The sequence below is a fragment of the Gorilla gorilla genome, chromosome 5 (genome assembly GCF_029281585.2).
Source record: "Gorilla gorilla gorilla isolate KB3781 chromosome 5, NHGRI_mGorGor1-v2.1_pri, whole genome shotgun sequence".
Lineage (NCBI taxonomy): Eukaryota > Metazoa > Chordata > Mammalia > Primates > Hominidae > Gorilla > Gorilla gorilla.
This window is the reverse complement of record NC_073229.2, coordinates 95,488,530-95,512,231: the sequence shown is the minus strand read 5'-3', so window position 1 is coordinate 95,512,231 and position 23,702 is coordinate 95,488,530. Positions and strand designations below refer to the sequence as shown.

General features: G+C 37.8%; 1 protein-coding gene and 1 non-coding gene across 10 annotated transcripts in view; both read left to right on the top strand.

Moving 5' to 3' along the window:
• Nucleotides 1-504: 504 nt before the first annotated feature.
• LOC101134474 (putative uncharacterized protein encoded by LINC00472) overlaps nt 505-23,702 on the top strand; it is a 224,624-nt gene continuing 201,426 nt past the window's right edge. For 4 of the 9 annotated variants that reach the window (XR_010134283.1, XR_010134282.1, XR_008680721.2 and 1 more), the window contains exons 1-3: nt 933-1,289; nt 3,975-4,047; nt 4,813-4,962. Coding sequence is in view for 1 of the 9 variants with exons in the window: in XM_019030170.4 (XP_018885715.1) it covers nt 933-1,289; nt 3,975-4,047; nt 4,813-4,910 (528 nt within the window). In the remaining 8 variants the exon portion in view is untranslated. Of the gene's footprint in view, nt 1,290-2,609; nt 2,676-3,923; nt 4,048-4,812; nt 13,179-23,702 lie in introns of those variants that run through there. The other 5 variants (XR_004070742.2, XR_010134284.1, XR_008680725.1 and 2 more) reach the window with 5 other exon arrangements.
• On the top strand, nt 17,770-17,840 carry MIR30A (microRNA mir-30a). The gene has a single exon (NR_106226.1). It is a non-coding gene; the product is annotated as a microRNA mir-30a (primary transcript).

Below are 23,702 nucleotides of genomic sequence, written 5' to 3'. Positions count from 1 at the left end.
TCGGGACTCTAAATGCACCAACCTGAGCGCCGGCAGATTAGGCATTGTAAAGCAGTGTTCTAAAAGGAAAGGCCTTCACTTAAACAGTGCTACAACGTGTTTGTTCAGCTTTCTTTCATACACAAACTTTTGCCAGAAAAGGCGTTTTAAGCCGAGGGTAAAGACTTTGTGCGTCCACCGTTCCCATCTTCAACTCTTTAGAATAATAGTCATTTAAGCACCGGACCTGTCTTCAGATTCTTACTTTGCGACACAGCTTTGGCCGGACTTGGCTTGATCTGGGCTCCAGGATCGGTCCCACCACCCGGGCTCGGAGCGGTTTGTTCCTAGTGGATCAGGGCGGGTGTGTTGCCGGAGTCGCCTTCTATTGGCTACACTCCCGGGGACTGGCTGGGCTTTCCGATACCTGATTGGGCGGAACAGCCCTCTGTACGCCGACATCATTGGAGGGCGCTGGAGCCAGGGGGCGGAGCGGGTTCCCCAGGATTCTTGACCGGGCGCGTTAGTCCGTCCGCTGAGCCGGGCGCGGGGCGCAAGAGCGGAGCTGCGCGGGCCGCTGTGGAGGGTAGGGCTCCTAGCCAATTGGGGTCTTTGAGGCGAATGCGAGGCTGGGGCCGGTTGCCTACCGGCCGCTTCTCGCCGATGCAGTCCAGACTTTTCCCCCGGCGGTGGCCGCTCCAAGACAGCATCTGTCAACGCTCCTCTTCTCCCCTCCTCCTCCTGCCGGGCCGGGCTCCGCCGGCTGCGGCCGAGAGGACGCGGGACCCGGCGCGGTGAGCCCATCAGCTGTCAGGCGAGCGGCGAAGCGGCCGGAGGGCGGCGAGAGACACACAAAGAACGCGGTGGGCGGCGGCGGCGAAAGGGGACGGCAACTCCTCCCTGCGCCCGCCGGTGCCACCGCCGGCCGTGCTTGTTCCGAGGCCGCGCAGACAATGCGGCCGGGCTCGGCCCCGCGCGCCCCAGAGTGCGGGGCGCCCGCGCTCCGCCGACCCCAACTTGACCGTCTCCCGGCTCTCCCGGCTCGCCCAGCCCCCTCCCGGGGTAGGGGCGACCCCTCGCTCCGGTGGCCGGCGAAGGAAGTCGGTCCGCGGCCGCAGATCCCGGCAACTTGCGAGCCGGGAAAAGTTTGCGGCGCCTCCGCGGGGCGGCGCGACGCGGCCCGCCCCTCGCGTCCGCGGTCACCGCGGGTGACTTTCTCGACTCGTCGTCAGCCGGGGCCGCAGCGCGGCCGGCGGGGACTGCGGGGAGGGCCGGAGTCCGTCCGAGGGCTCCCGCACCTCGGGCTGCGGGTGAGTCGGCTTTGGGCGCCGTGGGCTCAAGTGGTTTAGGGCACCTGGGCTTGGGAAGAAGGCGTGGAGAGAGCCTTTAATACTTTATGGAGCTGGCGGGGAGAACAAATAAAAGTGCGGTAGCTTGAAGGGCACTGACATGCCACTGACTTGGGAACCGTGTCCGTGGGAACTCTTCGGGTGCCGGCGCGACCAAGGGCCTGTGCGCGGCTGGGTGGGAGATGGAAAGGTTAGAAGGTCGCGGACTAGCCCTGCCTGCGACTGGCCCAGCTTGACCTTGGACCAGTGACTTTACCACTTAGATTTTCTCGTGCGTAATATGTGGGGCTACAGCAACGTGGTCTATGCTGTTGTCCAGTTTTTAGACTACATCTCCGTTTTTGAGATTTTCCTAGGGCCTCAACACGGTGCGCGAGTTATGAAGCGGTAGGCCAGGATATGTTTACATGCGCCTGGATTCACCTTTCAGCCTACTCAGAAGTAACTTTTAAGTCTGATGTTTTAAAACACTAACATTTAAAGGCTTTCCTTCACTGAAAAATAAACTACCCATTGCTTATTTTACGAACCTTAGGATTGTCGTATTTTGCTGCACCATTTGGAATCCTAGGGGCCAGGGTGGGGACAGAGAGCCAAGTCTGAGGGTGAAGTGGCAGGTGCCCCCGGGCGATCCCTGCCGATCCAGTTGAGGGGGAGAACAAAGCATTTATTATGCATAAGAGAGAGTGAACAGGGCAGGTGTTTGTGTTTTTGTTTTCTGTATTATACTGAAAACTTTTTTTGGTTGAGGGGGTGCGGGCAGTGGAGGAGGGGACAAAGAAGAAAAAGAAATGTCAAAAAAGAGAGGAAAATGTCACTTATACCCAAAGTAAATCTTAAACTAATGGAAGTCTTCCTTACAGGAACAGCAACACATAATGCAAGTACATCTTGATCTAATTTTAATGAAGGATTGAAAATAGCTACTGTGTTCAGTATTACTGACGCCAAGGCAGCTCACTTACATAATCTTCTTTGTTGAGATGTGTTAGTGGCATGTGTAATTTTGATAAATAATTAATGTTAAAGGTTTAGTCCGGCAATGGTATTGAAATATTGTCGTCACAGATTGTATTGCAAGACAATGGTGTGTAAACTTTTGGTTATCATGATAACCTGCATTTTTTTCTCTAAACAGTAAAATCGGACATTTTTCGTAACCAAAATTCTTTTAAATATTGCATGTGTATTTTGTCAGTAGTGTATACAGGAGAAATTATTTTGTTCTGTAAATGACAAAGTCTTTGAGTTTTCTCACCATTTCATGAGAGTGAATTCTAGATTTCAGGTACTCCACTGGGCATTTTCTCTTCATGGAGCTTATAGCAACAAAAGTGCTTTACAAAAGTAAGTGCATAAATGTAGATACTCAACAAATATTTGCTGAATAAAATACTCAGATGACAATAATTAAAAGTCCATCTTGTCCATCCTTAAAGAGAATGATGATCATGCTTTAGTGGAGAGAATGAAGGTATCAAAGAAAGAACTGGCAGAAAAACAGAGCTTAGTTCCAGTATCTAGCCTAAACGTTTATGCTTTAAAACAGGTATACGCATTTGAAAAGAGACAAAGACAAGTGATAGGGTTTCTAGGAGAAAGATAGCAGTATTGATTTAACGTAGTACATTTTATAACCTAGTTTTGTTTGAAGAACACGAACGTTTGTAAAGGTATATTTCTTAAATAATCAGTAGCTGTTTGCATTGTGATTGGATGTCTAATTAAATGGCCTAATCGTAACCATAATATCTCACTTGAATGCTGTCTGTTTTTAAATTCATTTTTAAAATAGCTTGAAATAAACCAATTTAGTTACATGAAGGAAAGTATACCTTTTGAAATCAACTAAATCCACAGTGAGGAAAATTATTGTCAGTGTATCACCAAATGTAAATTAAGCACTGGAAGTAGCATCTTGCCAAGAAGGTCTTCACTCTAGACAATCACTGTGTAGAAGAGGTATAATGTGGAATGTGGACTGCAGTGAGAGATGCCCTTATTCCTCTGAGGGTCTATTTGGTGACATCAGGAAAATACTAACGCCCCCGACCACTTCTACATTTGTAAACCTGGCAACTTCTGGAAAGCCTAGTGGCCTTATTTCAAAGTAACCACTCAACCTAGAACTTAGCATTGATATTTGAACAGGCTATTTTTGTAGAATATGGGTTCTCCTCTGTGCAGATTTGCTGGCTGGGCTATCTTGTAAGAGATCACAGCAGTTTATCTCAGAGTGTAGTCCTTAGATCACCCGTGTCAGAATCACCTGTAGTGCTTACAAAACTTCAAACTCCTGTGCACATCCCACATTTACATAATCAGAATGTCTGTGAACAGAACCTAGAATTTCTGTTCATAAAACCCATTTATGCCTAGTGTTCCATTATTGGAATGCTAAGCTTGTGGGAGTTATTTATATCCTACGGCTTGAGGTCATCGCCAAGGTCTGATTTTTCGCAAAAAAATGTGCAACCTCTGGCATAAATGGGTTAATGAACTCCTTCAGAAGTGAGAGTTAATTACACTAAATTTTAAGAATTAGTGTTAGAGTTTTCGTGCCACAGTTGTAATGCTCATGTTGCTTTCTTCCAGGAACATTAAAATCTCCCCAGATGCTCACTGCTCTGATCATTTCCCCTACAGCACCAGACATGTTGGCATCATCTCTTAGTTGGGCCCTGTGGCCAGGGAACCCTTCATGAAACCACCTCTGCAGGTAAATCAACATAGAATATACCACCTACAAGCAGAGTTAAGGCTGCTTTGGGACACAAGGCTCAAGAGACCACAGTTCACAGACCCCTCCTACTAGTGGGATACTCCCACCATCCTCCTTAACCTGTTGGTGATTTGTGGGAGTGGCAGTCCCAGCCTTCTGTTCAACTAGGGATATACCGTTTCAAGCAAATGATTGGAAATGGACCCTAAGGGACGGATGACCTGAGAGAGAACAGACAAGAATGGTGGATGGAGGGCTGTCCCTTCAACATCCTTCAAGCCTCACATTTCAAAAACTTTAGTCCTAAAGCAGATAATTTGGCAAGCAAGTGTGGCTAAGCCCAGGCACCTCTATTCTTGGTTGTCAAAACTTTAATCTACAAACTCATATAATGGCTCCTGTAATCTCTATCTATAAATGCCCAACATCTGAGAATTTTCAAGCTTATCAGTTAAAAAAAGGTGGCGGGGGGGCCAGTGATTGTTTAGAAGAGAGGTTCAAAGCATAGGTTGAAGAGTCAACCAGTCCTGATTGCAATCCTAGTTTTGCCATTTACTGCTTGGGTGGCTTCAACCTACATCCTTGACTCTTAAGTTTGTTTCCTTACTTGAAAAATGAGGATAATAGTACTGCCTTATAGGAGTTGTTTTGTAAATTATGTAAGATTATAAATTAAAACATCAGCTAATAAATCACACAGTATATATTTAATATATGTAGCTTTTAATTTATTATAATAACTTTTTCAAATTTCCTTTTTAGTCCTGGAGAGTTGCTGTAGAAGAAGGAAAAGAGAGGAAGACAACACAACACAGGAGGGGATAAGTACCTCGGGACACAATGGAAGTGGTAGTTGTTGAGCAGAGGGAAAGGGATAGGAGAAGGATGTGGACTGCAGTGCTGCAGTGCCAGGTAATAACTTTGATCATGTACCTCCTTGGCTCAGGTGCTGTCTCTTCTACTCTCCTCCTTACTTGTACTACCTTATTTAGCACTTAATTATATACTTTCTTGACTCACTTTGAGACACACTGATTATGTGGTCTGCCTCAAAGACAGAATCCTAGTTTTGGATTTTAGCATTACTGATCTGTAGCCTTGCAGGGGCTTAAGGATGGCAGCTGTCTCTCTCCCTTGGGATCTAGCTTTTGCAAATATTGAAGGGAAGAGATTTCTTTGATCTTATAGGAATAGATCCACAGTTCATCTCCAGATTTGCTTTTATAGAGAAGTGTGTGTCACCAAAACAATGGAGATACGGTCAGAGAGGCCCCTACCCCCAGAATTTTAATGTAATTTTACTTTCTGGGGCATTTATTCTTGACAAATACTTTCTCTCCTATCAGCTCACTTGTTCCTCACAAAAACCCTATAAGATATTAATATTATTAAACAGACCCCTATGAAGCACCTCAAGTCTTTCTCTCTTCCCACTTCCATTCTTGCACACCTTTTGCTAGACTAGTCTCTGCGTTCATCACATCAGGTTTCTAAAATAAAAGTCCCCTAATAACTTTCTATTTGCTCTCTCATCAAATTGAACCTTTTTTGCCTGGCTTATAAGGTGGCCTTAAAACCCCATTTTCCTCTAAACATTGTCTCTGTAGTTCAGGAACATGGCAGGCTCAACACTATGCATGAGCCCATATTGCTTCACTCATTAGTGATGCCTCCTCTCAAACCACCCAGATTCTACTCATTCTTCAATTTCCAGCTTCTCCTTGGAGCCTTCCCAGATCATTAGCTTCTTAAAAATCCCCGCTTTCTCTGAATTTTGATGGTAGCCCCCGTTATTTGGACAATTATGTCCTGGTCTTAAAGTCTTAATGGAAAAAAAAAGTATATGATGGACTTCATGTAGACAAGAAAGCACTGGACTGAGTTTTAAGACAGCTGCTAAGGAGCTGTGTGAGCCAAACCAGGTTACTTTACCTCTCTGGATCTATATTTGCTGCTCTGTTAAGTGGAGAGGATTGGGTCAGATAATCTTGGTGGTCTTTGCTTATTCTGAGGTTCTTGGACAACTTGGCCTAGTTCACGTGGGATGGGATTGAAGATCTTACTGAGTTCTTGGATGGAAATGTCAGTAATGGGCACTTAGTGCCTTCAGGACTTGTTCTATACTATCCCAGAAATTTCTGATGCTAAACTTGGCAATTTTTAAATGCCATATTCCTTTTCTCCAAACTCTTTAACCACAACAATTCAGGGAAGGTTAATGGGGGGTGACTTAGTTATCTGGATAATACGTATTGTGGACAATATAGCATTATCCTTGGGAATGATTTCATATTGTTGAATAAATAGGATCAACTTCTTGATAAACTTTAGTCCTAAGCATTTCATCTTCATTGGATAGTGTTACATAGTAATATATTTATGTTTTCTTTTAATCATTTCATAACTTGGAAAATACTAACGTAGTCAAAACTCTAGGGTAGGTGATACATGAGTTTCTGTAGTAATCTGGTTGGAGACATGTTGTAATGCTGTATATATATGTACATTTATCCCATGCATGTTATGCCTAAACTAAGACGGATACCCCTGAATTAAGAGGTGCTGTTATACATTGACCAGGCTTAAGAATATCTCTTTAAAGTGTGTCGACATTTAATTGACCTTTGAAAGTTCATTCTGTTAATCATACTCAAAGTGCTAAAGCTATGGTTGACTGCTCTGGTGTTTTTATATTCATTCGTGCTTTAGCATATAAATTCTTCAGCATAATTGCTACTTATTTAGCAAGAGTTTCCTTTATTTGAAAATGTGAGTTGTGCTTGTATTTTTGTGTCTTTCTTTCTTTCTTTCTTTTTTTAAACTTTGCTTCAGGCTGGGTAGTGGTAGAGGTTTGAATTAAAATGTTTTCCTGTCAGTAGTTGTATGAGGTGTGGCTTCTTAATCTAGAAGTAATGGAAATTTCTTGCTTAAATGAAGTGCACTTTTCTTCCTGCAGAAGTTAGAACTCTTTTAGACAAGCTTAACACTTCAAAACTGTATATCTTTAACAGAAACTTTTGGAAATTTTTAAATTCCATTTGTGTAGATTAAAAATATCAGTGCTAATACTTTCTATTAAATAAGGATTTATCTATTTTCATAAAACCTCTAATTATATTCCTTGAATTGCTATGAGTAGAATTTTGTTGTAAACACAATATTTTTAAAAAGTCAAATACATTTTAAAAATCTTAACATTATATTACTATAACTTAGAGAACAGGTGTTTACATGTTTAAAATTTTCTAGGCCTTACATTTGTGAAATCAGTCTTTCAGAAGTTATTTTTAATATAGTTAGCTGTGTTACAGGTTTATAAGTTGGCATTTCAATTTAAAATTTTTTCAATTTATATTTCAATGACCAGGAAAAAATAGTTAAACTTATTCCTAAATTCTAATAGAAAAATAAAAAACCACATAGTTGTTAATTTCTGGTAATTTATCTTGAGACTCCAGGCATGTTTTTAGAACGTTTTTACCTTAAAAGCAATTTTAAAATAGGGAAATTAAAGTTTAAAGCAGAGTTTTCACTTTAATGAGGTAATTTTATACTTCCCAGATAGGTAGGCCCATATTCAAGATCACTCTGATTTCTGTTTATAGTAAGTTTTGATGCCATTATATCATTTACTTATTCACGCATTATAAGCATAGTAGATAGCCCCATTGTCACGAAGCTGGCATTATTTTCTTGTCTGTCATTCAATATTGTCCCCTTTTTTTTCTGTTTTCATCGTAGCCATCCTTTTCATTTTATTGTAGCCCTGACTCGAAATGAAAGTAAGTTTGTTCCTCTTAAACATTTCACTTCAAACTCTTTTTTAAGAATATACAGTGAAATGTCTTAAATAATATTATCTAAATAATACCTAAAGAATGCAAATGACTTGCAATGCTGAATAGTCAGACACAGGATGTTCCATGCTAAGGGTAGACTCATATTTCCACTTTATAAAATGTGGTTTCAGAAAATAAATAGATATGTTTCTTCCTTAATAATTAGTGTTTCAAGACCAAAGTTGACTAAATATGGAAGTTTAAGATAAAGCCCGGTTTCTTAGGGAATCTTTCTCAGTCCTTAGTAATTCTGTAGAATTGATGATAGAGTGACAACTTCAATACACTCAGTATTCTTTTCTGTTTGAAGTCTGTGTTGCCATTGGAAAAAACTTACTGTCGTTTGAATTTGGATATATGTATTCACAGATGGTTTACTTTATTTTTATTTTATTTAAACAAATACTTTCATGTCCCAAACACTGAGACATGTTTCGTGTCCTAAACACTTTATAAATATTAGAATATTTAATCCTCTTAACTCTGTAATTATAATTATCTTCATTTTACAATTGAGAAAACTAAGATACGAAGTTTTATTTAATGGTAAGGCCTTAAGTAAGGGGAGAGTGATAAGTGTAAGCAGAGTGGAAAACTTAGTAGTGCTAAGGAGCAACAGAAGTATGTGCAAGAGTTTGGGAAGATGTGTCTGCTTGGAAAGGATCAGGGACTCAGCTGGGAGCAGTCTTAAAGAGCAACATGTCCTCATTCCTCAATTTTAAGCCTTTGGGCTCTAGAAGTAAAGGGCAAACTGAGAAAGAGGAGGCACTCCTCAGGTTTCAGCTGCCTGTTCCGGCCTGGTGAGGTGGCTGTACTGGCTCATGTGTTTCTCATAGGGCTACATAAGCCTTTATGTCTTACCTCCTCCTCATTTCTTGGCTGACTCCTGCTTTTTTGGAGGGTTTAACTTCTCTCTCAGCTAGAAGGCTAGGCATTGCAAATACCAGTGGATAATTTTTTTTCTTAGCTTTAACCCCAGCCCATTTCAACCCCCTTTGCCTTTTGTATATTTTGAAAATATGATCCAGTAGTGTTTATGAATGTGTGTTGTGTAAAATTTAGAGATTGATGTTAAACAACAGAATTAAAGGACAAAGCTGTCTTTTTTGTTGGAATTGGGGATGGGAGAGCAGCTCAAAGTGGGAAATATGGAGAAAGGAGAGACATTGTGGAAAAGAAGAGATATATTGAGGGGAAAAAAAGAGGGTGAAAAAATGAAGAGAGAGAATTACTGATGTGCTTCACACCCACACCTCCTCTCCAACTTCACAGTAACAGAGGCAATGTCACTATCTTTTACCTGACAAGTGCTTTACCAGGGAGTTGTGCCTGGCATCGTGGGAGTGGAAAATTTTTCCCTTTTGCATTTTGAGACTTGGGTGTGCTGCTTTAAGATGCCACTGGTATCTAAGTAATGTTTGTTTATACTGGATATTTTTCTCTGTAGCCTTTGTGGATTGGACTTATAATATAAACAATATTGTTAGCAGAACTGCAGGTACTCTATTGCTATGTTTATTTTATTAGTTAAAAAACTACCAGAGCCCTAGGACTTCTGAGCACGTTTAGAAAATACCAGAGGCAATTTTAAGACTAGCATTAGAAAGAAAGAAAAAAATAAGAATAAAACTAAGACTTGCATACCTTAGAATCCTAACCAATGTGGTGATTTTTAAAAATTAATGTTTCAGAGACTCTAAATTACGGTAGTTGGTTTCATCAATTACATTTTTTAAGTTAATATAAAGTGCTTTTGTATGTAAGTTCTGTTAATAGATAATTTAGGTAAAATGAAAGTGTGGCATTTTTTGTTCCATAGAATGTAAAACTAACGTCAGAATAAGAATTCTTTTGGGAATTTAGGATTTTTTTGATGCTTCTCAAATCATCTGTAATGACTTTTATTTATAGAAAAGGTAGATTATTCATTAGTTTTTATGAAAAACACTCAGTTTAAATAGCCGGGCATGGTGGCGCATGGCTGTAGTCCCAGCTACTCAGGAGGCTGAGCACGAGAATTGCTTGAACCTGTGTGGCAGAGGTTGCAGTGAGCCAAGATCGCACCACTGCACTCCAGCCTGGTCCAGAGTGAGATTCCCGTCTCGAACAAAACAAAACAAAAATATTGAGCTAATCTAAATGGTAAAAATCTAGATTTGAAGAAATTTATTTTAAAATAGTTGTTCATTTGTCAAATAGAAAAGTATGATCTTAGCAGGTTTGGTTAGATCCCTATCTGAAACAAAGTAAACTAAAGATGTTTTTCTTGATCAATGCATAGCAATAACTGCTGTTCAAACATGTGAGGAATCACCAGTAAATTGGGGGATAGAAAGCAGGAAAAGGAGCTTTTTTTTCTTATTTTTTTTCATTTATCAGTTTTTCCCGTTTGTCCATCCTTTCCTATAATCGTGGAAATTTTTATTTTTTACACCCCTCTCCCCATTTGTTTATCCTAGATTGCCACCACACCAAGGTTTTCTAGAGTTAGGCAGAAAGAGAACCTGGGCCTAGATGCTAATGGAAACTATCCCATGCTTTCTCAGACTCTCTTTCCTCCCCAGAGACAAGAGGAGCAAAACAGGAGTTGATGGCTCATTGCTGTTGCTTCTGTGGCTGCCCTGTTTGGTTGACCTGAGCTTTTTTAAAAAACCTCCACTCTTGACGCTTAACTCTACGAATAAAATTAGGGCCAGTCACACTGTATTTTCATCATCAGTTATCCCTAGTGATTCAAATTTAGCACAAACCTACTGTGATACATATTAATTAGGTGAATACAGTAGAATGCAATCATAACATGAGTCTTTTAATAACTATTCTTTGTTTGATTTTTATTTTAGAAGTTTGAAATTATTTTGTTGAAAATCTAGAAAATCTTTATGTGAGCAACTGAGGTTCGGGTAGCCCACAACAGTTTAAATCAAACATTAACTTGCTGTAAAACACTACTGAAAGTGTCTTTGATTTTGAGGTGCAGAGAGCTGTTTCAAGTTAAGTTGCTATATTAGTCTATTCTCATGCTGCTAATAAAGACATACCTGCAACCGGGCAATTTATTAAAAAAAAAAAGAGGTTTAATTGACTGACAGTTCCACATGGCTGGGGAGGCCTCACCATCATGGTGAAAGAGCAAGGGATGTCTTACATGGTGGCAGGCAAGAAGTTTGTGCAGAGGAACTCCTGTTTATAAAACCACCAGATCTCGTGAGACTTATTCACTACCAGGAGAACAGGATGCAGGAAACCACCTCGGTGATTCAATTATCTGCACCTGGCCCCACCCTTGACACATGTTGATTATTACAATTCAAGGTGAGATTTGGGTAGGTACACAGCCAAACCATATCAGCTGCCCATTCTCCTGTGCAGTGACATAAAGGTCTGATAACCTGATTTAAAGCTTGGACTCTAAGATTTTGTTTTTTCTTTTTTTGAGTCAGGTTATCTCTGTCGCTCAAGCTGGAGTTCGGTGGCATGAACAGGGCTCATTGCAGCCTCAACCTTCCAGGTTCAAGTGATCCTCCTGCCTCAACCTCCTGAGTATCTGGGGCTACAGGCATGTGCCACCATGCCAGGCTAATATTTTTATTTTTATTTTTGTAAAGATGGGGTCTCACTTCTGGGCTCAAGCAATCTTTCCTCAGCCTCCCAAAGTGCTGGGATTATAGGTGCGAGCCACTGCACCCTGCTGTAAAGAATTTCATATCCCTGTTTTCGGTGTGCTGTGTCACTGTTTGCCATGGGTAAAGGTATATGAATCTCTTTTATTTTGCTGCTTGCAACCCAATTCCCATGCCAAACCCAATTTGTATCCAAACAAACAATATTGGAGACAAGTTCTTCTATAGAAAGCTTCATAAGCCAGTTACTGACTACTGTGTCTGTAAATATACTCAAACTATTTTGTAGTCTTGCTATTTTAAAAAATGTGTGGGTGTGGGAAGTGATGTTGAATGAATTCAGGGTAATTGGTGGTTCTTTGTATTAGGAAAACTCACTAGTTAAGGGAAGTCTGTTTTCATGATTCATGTATGTTTAACTTAAAAAAAAAAATTCTTCCATCCTTCCTTCTCTCCAGTTTCCACTCTACCTCATAAATTCAAGTAATGAAGGAATTTAAATAATAGAATTTTATAACTGAAAGGATTTTGGAGAGAATCTATTAACCCTCCTACTACAGTTGAGGAAATAGATGTCCAGTGAGGTCAAATGAGATCATGTAGCTAGTTTAAAAACCCAAATAACATTTTAGTAGTTTGTTTCCATTAGTAAACACTGTTCTGTTTAATTTGCCCTAACATGTTCATAATCAGAGTCATAATAAGGAAAAATCACTAATATGTGTGTGGTACTTTCTTGTGCATACCTCAGTCACTTCTCAAAAAGAGGTCTGTAAGGTGTTGGTATCCTGGTTTCCATTCAGGGAGAGAACAGTCTATGAGCCTAAGAGACCTGTCTGTGCCAGTCACTATCAAAACAGTCTAATGCTATGTGTCTTCCTACCTTGGCAAAAGCATTGGCTGGTCTCTGGACAGTTCTCATAGACCACAGGATTGGGCAGGGGGGAGCCACATCTTCATGTTAGGGCTCTAACCTGTACCAATCATTAACTGTTGTCTCTATTTCATCACTTCTTAAAGGGGAAAAAAAGCACTTTTTAAAGAGCGTGAGATTTTAAATTATTCAAAAGAAGGATGCTGGAATCATTATAAGTAAGGCGTGTTTTAAAGATCTTCTTATCAACAGCTTAAAAATTAGCCAGTATGTACTGAACATCCACTGTATAAAAAGCACATTATGGGGTGCTCCAGTAGGTACAGCAGTGATCGAGACAGAATCATAGCCTTCAGGGAAGAGGTATATGCAATGTTCTCTCCTTCCAAAGATTACCTAGATAGAGAACTGTTCATAAGAAATATCTTGGTACTGTCTACGTTACTCTTGAGATATAAAATATGTATTATTTCTTACGTCTGAAATGAGTCAGTTGTTTCTAAAACAATTTGTATTAAAGTATTCACATTAAAAAATTTGTAAAATACAGAAAAGTAGAGAGAAAAAATCATGAATTTTTAACATGGTAATGATTATATCAGTTTCGTTCTTGGCGTTTCTTTAACTTGATGGGATAGCTAATGTTTTTTGTCATTGCATAGCTTTGTAAACTTGTCCTAAGGATTATATAATTTCAGCATGGGTTAGTTTCTAAGTATGTCAGAAATCTAGCTTTTTTGTGGTAATTATTGTTGTTTTACACAAAATGATTAATAAAAGACTCTAAACTAACCTTGGCTTTAGAAATGCTTTTTAAATTTTAAAATAGTGAATGAGTAGCAGATTACTTTCTAGTATTTCTTTAAGGTCACCAAAATCACTTAACTTGCTTAAAATATTGATGGAAATATCAGCTACGTACAGTTGATCTAAATTAGAAATGGGTGTTTTTTAAATAGTGACATTTATAAATATAATATGTATATTTTAAAATACAGTTTATATTATAGAATTATGTTCCTCTGTAATAATTTCTCTTTACACTGAATCATGTTCAGTTTTTATTATGCAGATAATTTAATCTTACAGCTTTGATCTTTTTTAAAAAAATAAAACAGCCATTTGGAGTCTAAATTCAGCCATGTGATTATTACAATGAAATTCATCTTAAATCTACCTAATGTCCCTTTAGAAATAAGACCTATTTCAATAGAAGGGCATTTCTTGGTTAGGGTTGCTCTTCCTGAGAGGAGTCTCCTGGAGCAGGAGCCCCTGGGGAGGAGTGAACTGAGCCAGCAGGTGGTCTAAGGGAGGTGCCAGGGAACTGCTGACAGTGACTTGCCTGAAGGAAGGGAGGGAGCAGGATGGGAGTGGGGTGGAAAGTCCCTTATTAGCCTGGAGGCTGGGATGCCCTGACCCTCTGGAATCCCCCTCCCTTGTAAGAATGCCAGCCAAAGTAGGAAGGAGGGGCTCCAGCCAGATGGGGGTCCCAGTGCGGGAGGAAGAAAGTAGGGTGACCACAACTAAAAAAGCTATCTGACAGGCTTTGAGATCTCTTGTCTGAGGAACTCTGGCATAGATAGTAAGTCAGTATTCACTTAGAGGAGAGTTTGGCAAGTGAATATATATGATGAATGAATGAGTAACTGAATGAACTGCTTTATCACCAAAGGATCTGGATATTTGTTTCTACTCTCAAACATTTTTTCATTTGTTAACTTCTTATGCCCAATTTTAAAAGAAAATACAATTTTCATTGAACTATGATTGACTACTTCATATTTATTGAAACCCACACCCTGCAGTACTCCACAAATGATTCAGAAAAGCTTACAATAAAAAAAATCAGAATAGAAAAGTGAGTAACGGATGTGATTTCAATTCTCCAAGCCTGTTGTCCTTATCTGTGATGGTAATGATTATAGATGCCTTATCTTGCTGTGGCAGGGATGAGATGAGATCATGTGTAGGCATTATTTATCATACAACAAATACATAGTTGAGGTTGTATTAAAATTAAGGCTTTAAACTTGAGTACATACACTTTTGCTTAATTCTCAATTTATTTTTCATTACCATTTTATCAGAGAATGATATTTAAGCGATACTCATTTCTAGAGTAGAAGAGATTTTGTTCCTTATAACTGTAAACTCTATACTATCCAAGATAATACTTTTCTTCCTAGAATTTGAATTCCTTAACAATCTTTCACATCTTCACAATCCATGGGAAATCACTCCCAGTAAATTCTTACAGCATTCGTCCACTTTCATGAGGCAAGGAGTAGGTAGGTCTGTATTTGTATTAATTACAAAGAAATTCAAGGGAAGGTTCATCATTATCATCGTTAGCACAAAATATAATGAATTAGAAGCCCTCGAATTAGACTAAAAGAGTGTGGACTATGTGTAAAAGAATGAATCAGAGAAGGTAAAGATTAATTTTAAAGGGCAGAATTTTGTTTGTACATTTAGGTCACTTCAATTTCAGATCAGTTCTATGTATGCTTTCTAGAAAAGATATCAAAGACCACCTAGATTTCTTGCCTTTAAGTGTGTTTTACCAAAGGAACAAGACAGAGGATGAATGCCAAAACTATTAATGCAGTTACCCTGGACACTAAGCCCCCAAAGAGATGGAGGATTGGAGGATGTAGAGCCTGGGCACTGGGTCCAGTGCTGACATGAAACACGTTCATTCTTACAGTTTCACTGCAAACACTCCAAGGATAGAGAGCGAGAAGGTTATGTGGACATGAGAGGAGAAGGGTGGGAGAGGATTGAATGGTTCAGGGTAGCTAAAAAAAATTTTTACACTTTATCTCGGGCTGCTCCTAAACCCTCCATCAGAAAGAATTAATCCTGCAAGCACTTAAAACAAAACTGATGTGAGGAAGATAATAAAACCTGTCCAGGGTACAGACATCCAGATTTGCAATTTAGGGTGGGAAGACTTTAGAGACCTTGTCTAACAGGGCTAAAGAGTATCCTTATGGTTTTAAAGTAGGTACATTGTTTTTTGTAAGCATTTCTAGGGTTATATAAGACAAATCAGAGTCTGATGTATAGAACACAATTGGATCTTATTCTGCCATATTTGTTTTTAATTCACGATTTTTAAGTGGATTTACTGGTCATATTTCTCAGATCATGGCAAGATTTTTTAGTCTTAAACTTATTTAGCTCAGTCCTTCTAGATCAATGGTTCTCTGCCCTGAAGGTGTAGCAAAATTGTTTGATAGCTTTTGCAAAATTTACATACCCAGCAGCCTCCCCATCAGCTGAATAAGAATTGCAATGTGGATGTGGCAGAGGCAATCCAGGTATGTGGGGTTAGAAGAAGCTGTCCTGGTCGTTCTGTTGCCACCCTCTCACTTGGAGAATTGCTGATCCAATGAATTCCTTAACATAACTTTGAAAACACAGCCTTTTGCTCAGAACTTCATGAATAAACATCAAATGTTCACTAAACAAAATAATTAAAGACCATAAGATCTTAGTTATAAGAGTTCATAAATGGAAAAGCACTTTATTGCCTGGTATGTATGTGGGCTCCTCTTTTAGCAAGATATGAGCTAGGTGAAATCTATGTGAAAGCTAAAGCAGATTTATTCCAGTCGGATGCCAGACAATTTTGCCAGTTTGAGACTCACTATTACTTAAACTACATGCTTGTTTTTTTGGTTACTGAGTAGTATAGGTCCCACTTGGATCAGCAATTCTCCAAGTGAGAGGGTGGCAATAGAATTATTTAAGCAATTATTTGTTATTTGAGGTTGTTTGCTTAGTATTTACTTGTCACTGTTTTACATGTTATTTAATAATTTACAGTTATTTAAAAGTGGTAAGATTCCAAGGCAAGTAGGGGACCTGTCACTTTGAGAAAAATTTATGGTAGTAAAAATATTTTTTTTTTGTAAAAAGTCACTGATATACAATGTCCCCCCAGGGTGTAAGCCTTGGTATTTATCTATTTTAATTAAAGAGTACTCTGCCTGTCTAGTCGTGGCTTACTTAAAAGAAGTGGGTATCTCGGTGAGAAGTTCACAAGGTTGGTAGCCATAGCTGAGTTTGGTGGATTGACTCAAGCTCTAGTCCGCAGTGGTATATGAATGCCAAGTACTAAGAATTTCTGGAATGTAGAATTGCACAGCACTGATAAAGTTTGCTTTGTTCCCCTATGTGACTTGACCCATTGAGAAAACTGGTTCCCTAGGAAGTTTTAATAGTTCAAAGTCCTTAGTTAATAAAGAAAAAGGCCACAACATAATTCAGCTTGTTTTCACCTGCTGACTCAAAGATTAACTTTTTTAACCTTAATGGGATAGAGTTACCCTTTGCTTTGAGAAAGTAATTTATGGAGTTCTTCATATTTGTTAGTTTCAGTAAACATGATGCTTTTTGTGTGGATTTTATTTTTGTTTCGGGTTTGGGATCACAAACTACTAAGACTTATGCAATTTAAGAACCTTATGGTAACTTCATCTAAAAACAAATCTCAGGGAAAGGCACACCCACTTTTCTGTATCAACTTAATCTTTCACTAGATTCAGAATGGTTTTGAATTACTTCAGGAAAGTAGTGACTGATAGAGCTTAACCTTCAGTTTTCCTCATTTATTTTCATAAGAGAATGGGAGTGGAATTCAAAACATTCAAATTTGAAGTTAATGTGCGTCACTGTTGTGAGTGATAGGTTCTGTGTTTTTCCAGTGGGAAACTTTGATCCACATACTGATATATGCCTGTGTTATACCTCGTTATTCTTTTCTGTTTTTCTCCTGATTGTTGCTTACTCTTTCAAGAATCAGCTGACTGTACAAGTCCTCTCTGGGAGCAGACTTTAGAGCAAAAGTGATCTATAAAAGCAGCATGTAAGTCTTTTTTTTTTTTTTTTTTTTTGTCAGAGGTCATAACTTTCCAAGTAGACCTTTTATATTTTCATGGTAGTCTAAGTTCACTTAACTGCGGTATTTGATGTTAAATGTACGCTTTATGCTGTTAAGATAATTTAGTTTATGTGTTTGGTCACTTTTGCTTAAAGGATTGTAATTACATAATGCATGTTGAAATCATATTAAGTAACCTGGCCACTTGCCTATTTACTTCTTGTGGCTAACAATAATGAATGAAACCATTTATATATGTTGTCTTAGTATATCACAAAATTTTATAGAAACTAGAAGCTCGGTGATGAATAATAGACATCCATGAGCCTTCTTATTTGTTTTGAATTTGAGACATTTTCTAGAATATTGCTGTTTGAATGAGGCTTCAATACTTTACAGAATCGTTGCCTGCACATCTTGGAAACACTTGCTGGGATTACTTCTTCAGGTTAACCCAACAGAAGGCTAAAGAAGGTATATTGCTGTTGACAGTGAGCGACTGTAAACATCCTCGACTGGAAGCTGTGAAGCCACAGATGGGCTTTCAGTCGGATGTTTGCAGCTGCCTACTGCCTCGGACTTCAAGGGGCTACTTTAGGAGCAATTATCTTGTTTACTAAAACTGAATACCTTGCTATCTCTTTGATACATTTTTACAAAGCTGAATTAAAATGGTATAAATTAAATCACTTTAAAACCATGTCTGTACATTTTTAGAGGGCTTCAGCAGGGCATTGAGGAGGTGCTCTGTGTATGCATAGAATTTGCAATATCAAAAAGAAAGTATTCGTAAGAGAAATGAGGAGATGTGTTACAGTATTTTTATTGTTTTTTAAAAGCATAGTAGGGCAATATTTCCCAGAAAAATCTATGAAGTGATTTGTCCTGCTCTTTCTGCAGTTTCAAAATAGGTGTTTTTTAGACCCATTCACAAAAAAAATCCATTAATGGAACCACAATTATTTGGGGGAAAAAAGTAAGGTGAAGGGTTAGTTATTTTCACATTACTTGGATTAAACCCCTTTTATTTCCTTATAGGCTTAGTGTTTAAGTAATAAAATAGCAGCTCTCAGCTTAATAAAGTGTCTAAAACAAACAAATACTGATTCAACTAACTCTATTATTTGAAAAACCTATGCTTGTTTCAGATGATTAGTATTTTAGGAATTTGTGGATACTGTTTCCATTTGGTTGAACTCTTAACTTAGCTTTATGCAATAACTCATATCTCTTAAAAATAATAAATACATCAAATTCTACCCTAAATATATGAAGACAATTTTAAGATTCAGAATCCTGTAGAAGATTTCTGTGATGGACATAATTTCTAATTTTCTTTTTTTGTAAATGCGTATTTTTCTTATGGCGGATATTTTTAATATTATACACTTAAATAGAAATATTTAAGTGCATAAGAGAAATATTTAAGTGTATAATAGAAATATTAAGGATACACTTATATAGAAACTAGACACTTTAAAAAGATATGAAAGTGATATCTTTTGTCCTCTAAAACACAGTATTTTATAAATATATAGTGTTTCCATTAATGTAAAAGAGTTTCTTTTCCCTGTTTAATACCCATTGATGATGATGATAAAGAAGTGATACTAAAACAGTATGATCATACCACTATTTAAAATAGTAGCATTTATTCTAATACCTGGGATGGAGAGAAATATGTGTTAGAAATGTCTTTAAGTTTCCCACATACATAAAGCTATCAAGTGAAAAAACTCTGTTAGTCATGCTGGGCCATGAGAGGTTCATCAACTGCCACTGAAATGCAAGGGGCTTGGAGAGGCCTCTGCCAGGCCCTGGGTCTGGAACTGAGAATGTGGTCTATTTTAATTGGTAAGCTGAAAACACCTGGAGCAAATAACTCGGCTGTTTTTCTGGGGTCACCCGACCGTATTTCCTAGGTAAATGACTATAGGTTTGAAGAAATGGTTAAACTTTTCCTAAATCTTTGACCTTCACTTTCTTTAGGTTCTCTTCCTATGTTATTTTATATCCTCTTCCTTACCTTACTGCCCTCTAAATTTTCCATTTTTCATTTTTATCTGTTCATTTTGTTCATGTAAATAATTAGTTATGGGAACTTTTTAATTTGTAAAAATTACAGCATTTTTAATTTTTTTTAAATCAACAAATACAAACCTACATAAGCCATTCTGGGTAGTTTCGAAATTAATACCTAGTATTTCTTATGTCTTGTGCCCCACATTTCCACAGTAATAATGTGAACTACTATTTTAAAATAACATCAACAGTCCAGGCACGGTGGCTTACGCCTGTAATCCCAGCACTTTGGGAGGCTGAGGCAGGTGGATCACTTGAGGTCAGGAGTTTGAGATCAACCGGAACAACATGGTGAAACCCTGTCTCCATTAAAAATGCAAAAATTAGCTGGGTGTGGTGGCACGTGCCTGTAATCCCAGCTACTCAGGTGGCTGAGAACTGCTTGAACCTGGGAGGGAGAGGTTGTGGTGAGCCAAAATGGTGCCACTGAACTCTAGCCTGGGCGACAGAGCGAGCCTACCATCTCAAAAAAATATGTATCTATATATATAGATAGATAGATAGATAGATAAATAAATAAAATAACATCAACAGTGTGTTATTCATAATTGAAATAAGATCTGGATGCAATTTTTTATTTTACAAAAAAAATAACTTCTAAAGTTTACAGTATTATGTTTCTACCACTACGTGGACGGAGTTACCATGCATGTGCTTAGGTAAGATAAACTAATATTTAACATAAATTAGAAACCCTTACTAATTGCTTTCATGTGTTTTTTTCTTACTATAATTTTTAAAATTTCACATATCAGCATGATAAAATATCTATAAACTAAAACATAAAATTCTTAAAATGGACTGTAGTAAGTCAGTTACTGAAAATAAAACGCTGTCAAAATGTGTTAGTTAAATGTAATGTGAGTGTTGCTATAAAGTTAGTAATGTTTAAAAAATAGCACCACACTGAGTAATCATCAAAAGTATTATACATTTAGTTTTTATTCATGATTTGCCAAAATAAAAATTGGCACATGCTTGAAAGGGAGATTTCTAAAGGAAGTTAAGAGCTTCTGAAAGTGTCAGTGGTGAATCATTTAAGTGATACTTATTTTTCCTGACCTTAAAACTCTGATTTGAACTTGCACTCCATTTTACAATGATGTTGTCTATAAATATTACACATGTATGAAGCCTTTCCTCTACTACAGAATAACTAAAACCAGACCGGAGGACTGTGGAGACAAGGGAAATGCATTTGAAGGCCGTCTGCATGGGAATTAGTTACCTAGACCTGAGAAACCCCTTTCTATTTAGATTCCTCTCAGAATTGCTCTGTTTTCTTTTACTAAAATTTTAGCTAAACATTATCATTCAAGGGGAAAACAATCTTTCCTGAGTGGTATCAATTTTTGGTAGCTTAATAACACTAATTCAAAATTGCCCGTTATTTTTCTGTATCAGAAGAGTAACAGGAAGTTAATTGTTTATCTTAATTTTGGAAGCACCTTACTGAAATTTTAAAGGTGGTGCTTAGTGAACTGTCTTAACAATCTCACTAAAATAATACAGAAGACTTTCTTCATGTGGTTCTATATCATAAAAAGTATTCTGTATAGATATGGAAGATAAATTTCCTAGTGCTTACTGTAGTTGTTTTTGTGCACTGCCAAACAAATACATAATGAAGCTGTTAAATCATTTGAGATTGAGGGTTTTTATGATTATTATTTTTCCTCCTCATTTTTACACCTCCTAATGGCCAGTAAGTAAAATGCAAAAAAGTATCCTCTGATTATGTTTATTATTAGAAATAATAGTCAGTGAATTAAATATTCTTTAATAGACTTCTATTGTAATGTGCGGAGAAGTGTCTTGCTAATGTACACTTCTAAAATCTCAATATGAATGTGATGGGCAAGTTAATGTTGCCAAGCAAGTGATGCTAAATCTGCCTTTCCTAATTTGTATACCTCATTATTATATAACCTTAATAATGCAGTACTTTCAGGGTAGAGGCTTTTTGATGCAAATTAAAACAAAGTAGGTTGGGGATTCATTTAGCACAAACACTAAATGTGAACTTACTGTCCCCACAGACTTCAGTGCCCTGAATGGTTAGAGAAATTAATGAAGGAGCTCCATCGGGTGCCTTTACAACTCTTAGTAATATGAGAATCTTTCCACAGCTCTCATTTCAAAAATGATAACATGAGATTTCAGGATGTGAAGTAACATATTAGCAAGTGTGTTAGAAAATATAAAATATTTTACAGTATGATAACATATCATCAGCTTGTTATTCTTAATGTGTTTCCTTGTAGGGCCTGACTACCATTTCTGAATTTTGGAATTTGGTATTTTTTAGTAAACATTTGAAAAGATGAAATGCTTATACTAATAGCCTGTCAGTGAAGGAAAATTTATGTAAAAGCTAAAGAAATGCAGTTAAATGTATAAATAAATATCTTAATGCCATAAAACAGTAGCATTTGCAGTCATAATTCCCACAGTCAGTAACAATATATTTATTTTCAAGATGTGTGATGTTAATGCAATAAGAACATTGTTGCCCTATTTGAATGAAGATTTATTTGCACTGAGTATAACCCTGCAGAAATGAGTCAGAGAATTGGTAAAATTTGCAAATCCAAACATTCAACTTTGAGTGTTCATGTTTTGTGCATAATAGATCTAAGCGCATATCAAAGAAGTGATTTTGCTAAATTTATTACTCTTTAATCATGTTAGATTAAAATTATCTTTAGAATTACAATCTTTAAACTATGTAATGCCCACCTAGAAAATTTAATTTTCAAACGTTTGTTCTTTTTTATGTGCTTTCAATGGTTTTCTTGGCCATATCAGCTATATAGTTGTCTTTCTGCAATTCTCATTCTACTCTTATACCCCAGTGAAACTATGTTTGGCTTAAAATAAATTTAGATGGTCAGATACTGAGTAAGAAATTAGGAAATCCACGCACTGTTAATTCATAAAAACAATAATGTTCATTGAAATAATTAACCTTTCTGCACTTTAGTTTCTAGTTTGATTTTATTGATTTCTTATAATTTGACCTAAAATCTCTGTGTAATAAAAAATAAATCATCATGAGTTATTAGAAATTCTAAAATTTTAAGACTAATTAAAAAGTAAAATTCAGTTTATGAAAATGCAGTTTACTGAGAGGTAATTTGTCTGTTCTTTTTGTATAGAATAGAATCTATTCAGGTTGTTGGTACACATGTAATTCTTATTGACTGTGTGATATGCTAATAGCTAATTAAAACTACTTTCATTCAGTTTACCACCTGAGACAACAGTAAGACTAGTGCTGGAGAAGTTAGGGTTAAGTTTAGAGTTAGAAAACAAGCTCTCAAGGACTTGTAAGAGCAGTCCCATCCCCTGAATCTCAGGATATGGCAGCTCACTTTGACTGAAGGAAATTTTAAAGTCCTAGGGTGACTAACACTTTTCTAGCACTGTTGATTTTCTAGATTAGACAAGAATAAGAGAATACCAATGAAGGCAGGATGATTTTTTTCTTTATTCTATTTTTTTTATTTATTTATTTATTTATTTATTTATTTATTTATTTATTTATTTATTTATTTTTTGAGACAGAGTCTCACTCTGTTGCCCAGGCTGGAGTATAGTGGCACGATCCCGGCTCACTGCAAGCTCCGCCTCCCAGGTTCAAGCAATTCTCCTGCCTCAGCCTCCTGAGTAGCTGGGACTACAGGCGTGTGCCACCATACCTGGATAATTTTTGTATTTTTAGTAGAGACGAGGTTTCACTATGTTGGCCAGGCTGGTCTCGAACTCCTGACTTCGTGATCCGCCCACCTTGGCCTCCCAAAGTGCTGGCATTACAGGTATGAGCCACTGCGCCCGGCCAATTTTTCTTTCTTTCTTATGAAGAATGATTAATCTCTGTATCTTAGTTTAATATATTACTTTAGGGCTAATGTGTGTAAGTGCTATACTGCCCCTCTTGTAGAGCTTATTCTAAAGAGGTCTTTGTAATCTGATGTATGCCCCACCTACTGCTGTCCCCCCACACTGACCACTGACTTTCAATTGTTCAGACAACCTTGTTCTGTTCCTTCGTGTCTCAAAATCTTTGCCTCATCTCTTCCCTCTGCATAGATTGAGTGCTCTTATTTTATTCACCTCTACCCCCAAACACATATACCCATACATACACATACACATACATGCACATTAATACTTTAGGTCTCAATCCAATTTTCATTTCCTCAGGGGAATAATTCCCTCATTCCCTTGTCTTCATCCTATGGGCTCCTTCTTTGTCCTGAGACAGAAGTCATGAGGAGGAGCCAACCATGTGCAATTTTGGGGAAAAAACATTCAGGCAGAGGCAACAGCAAGTGCAGATGACC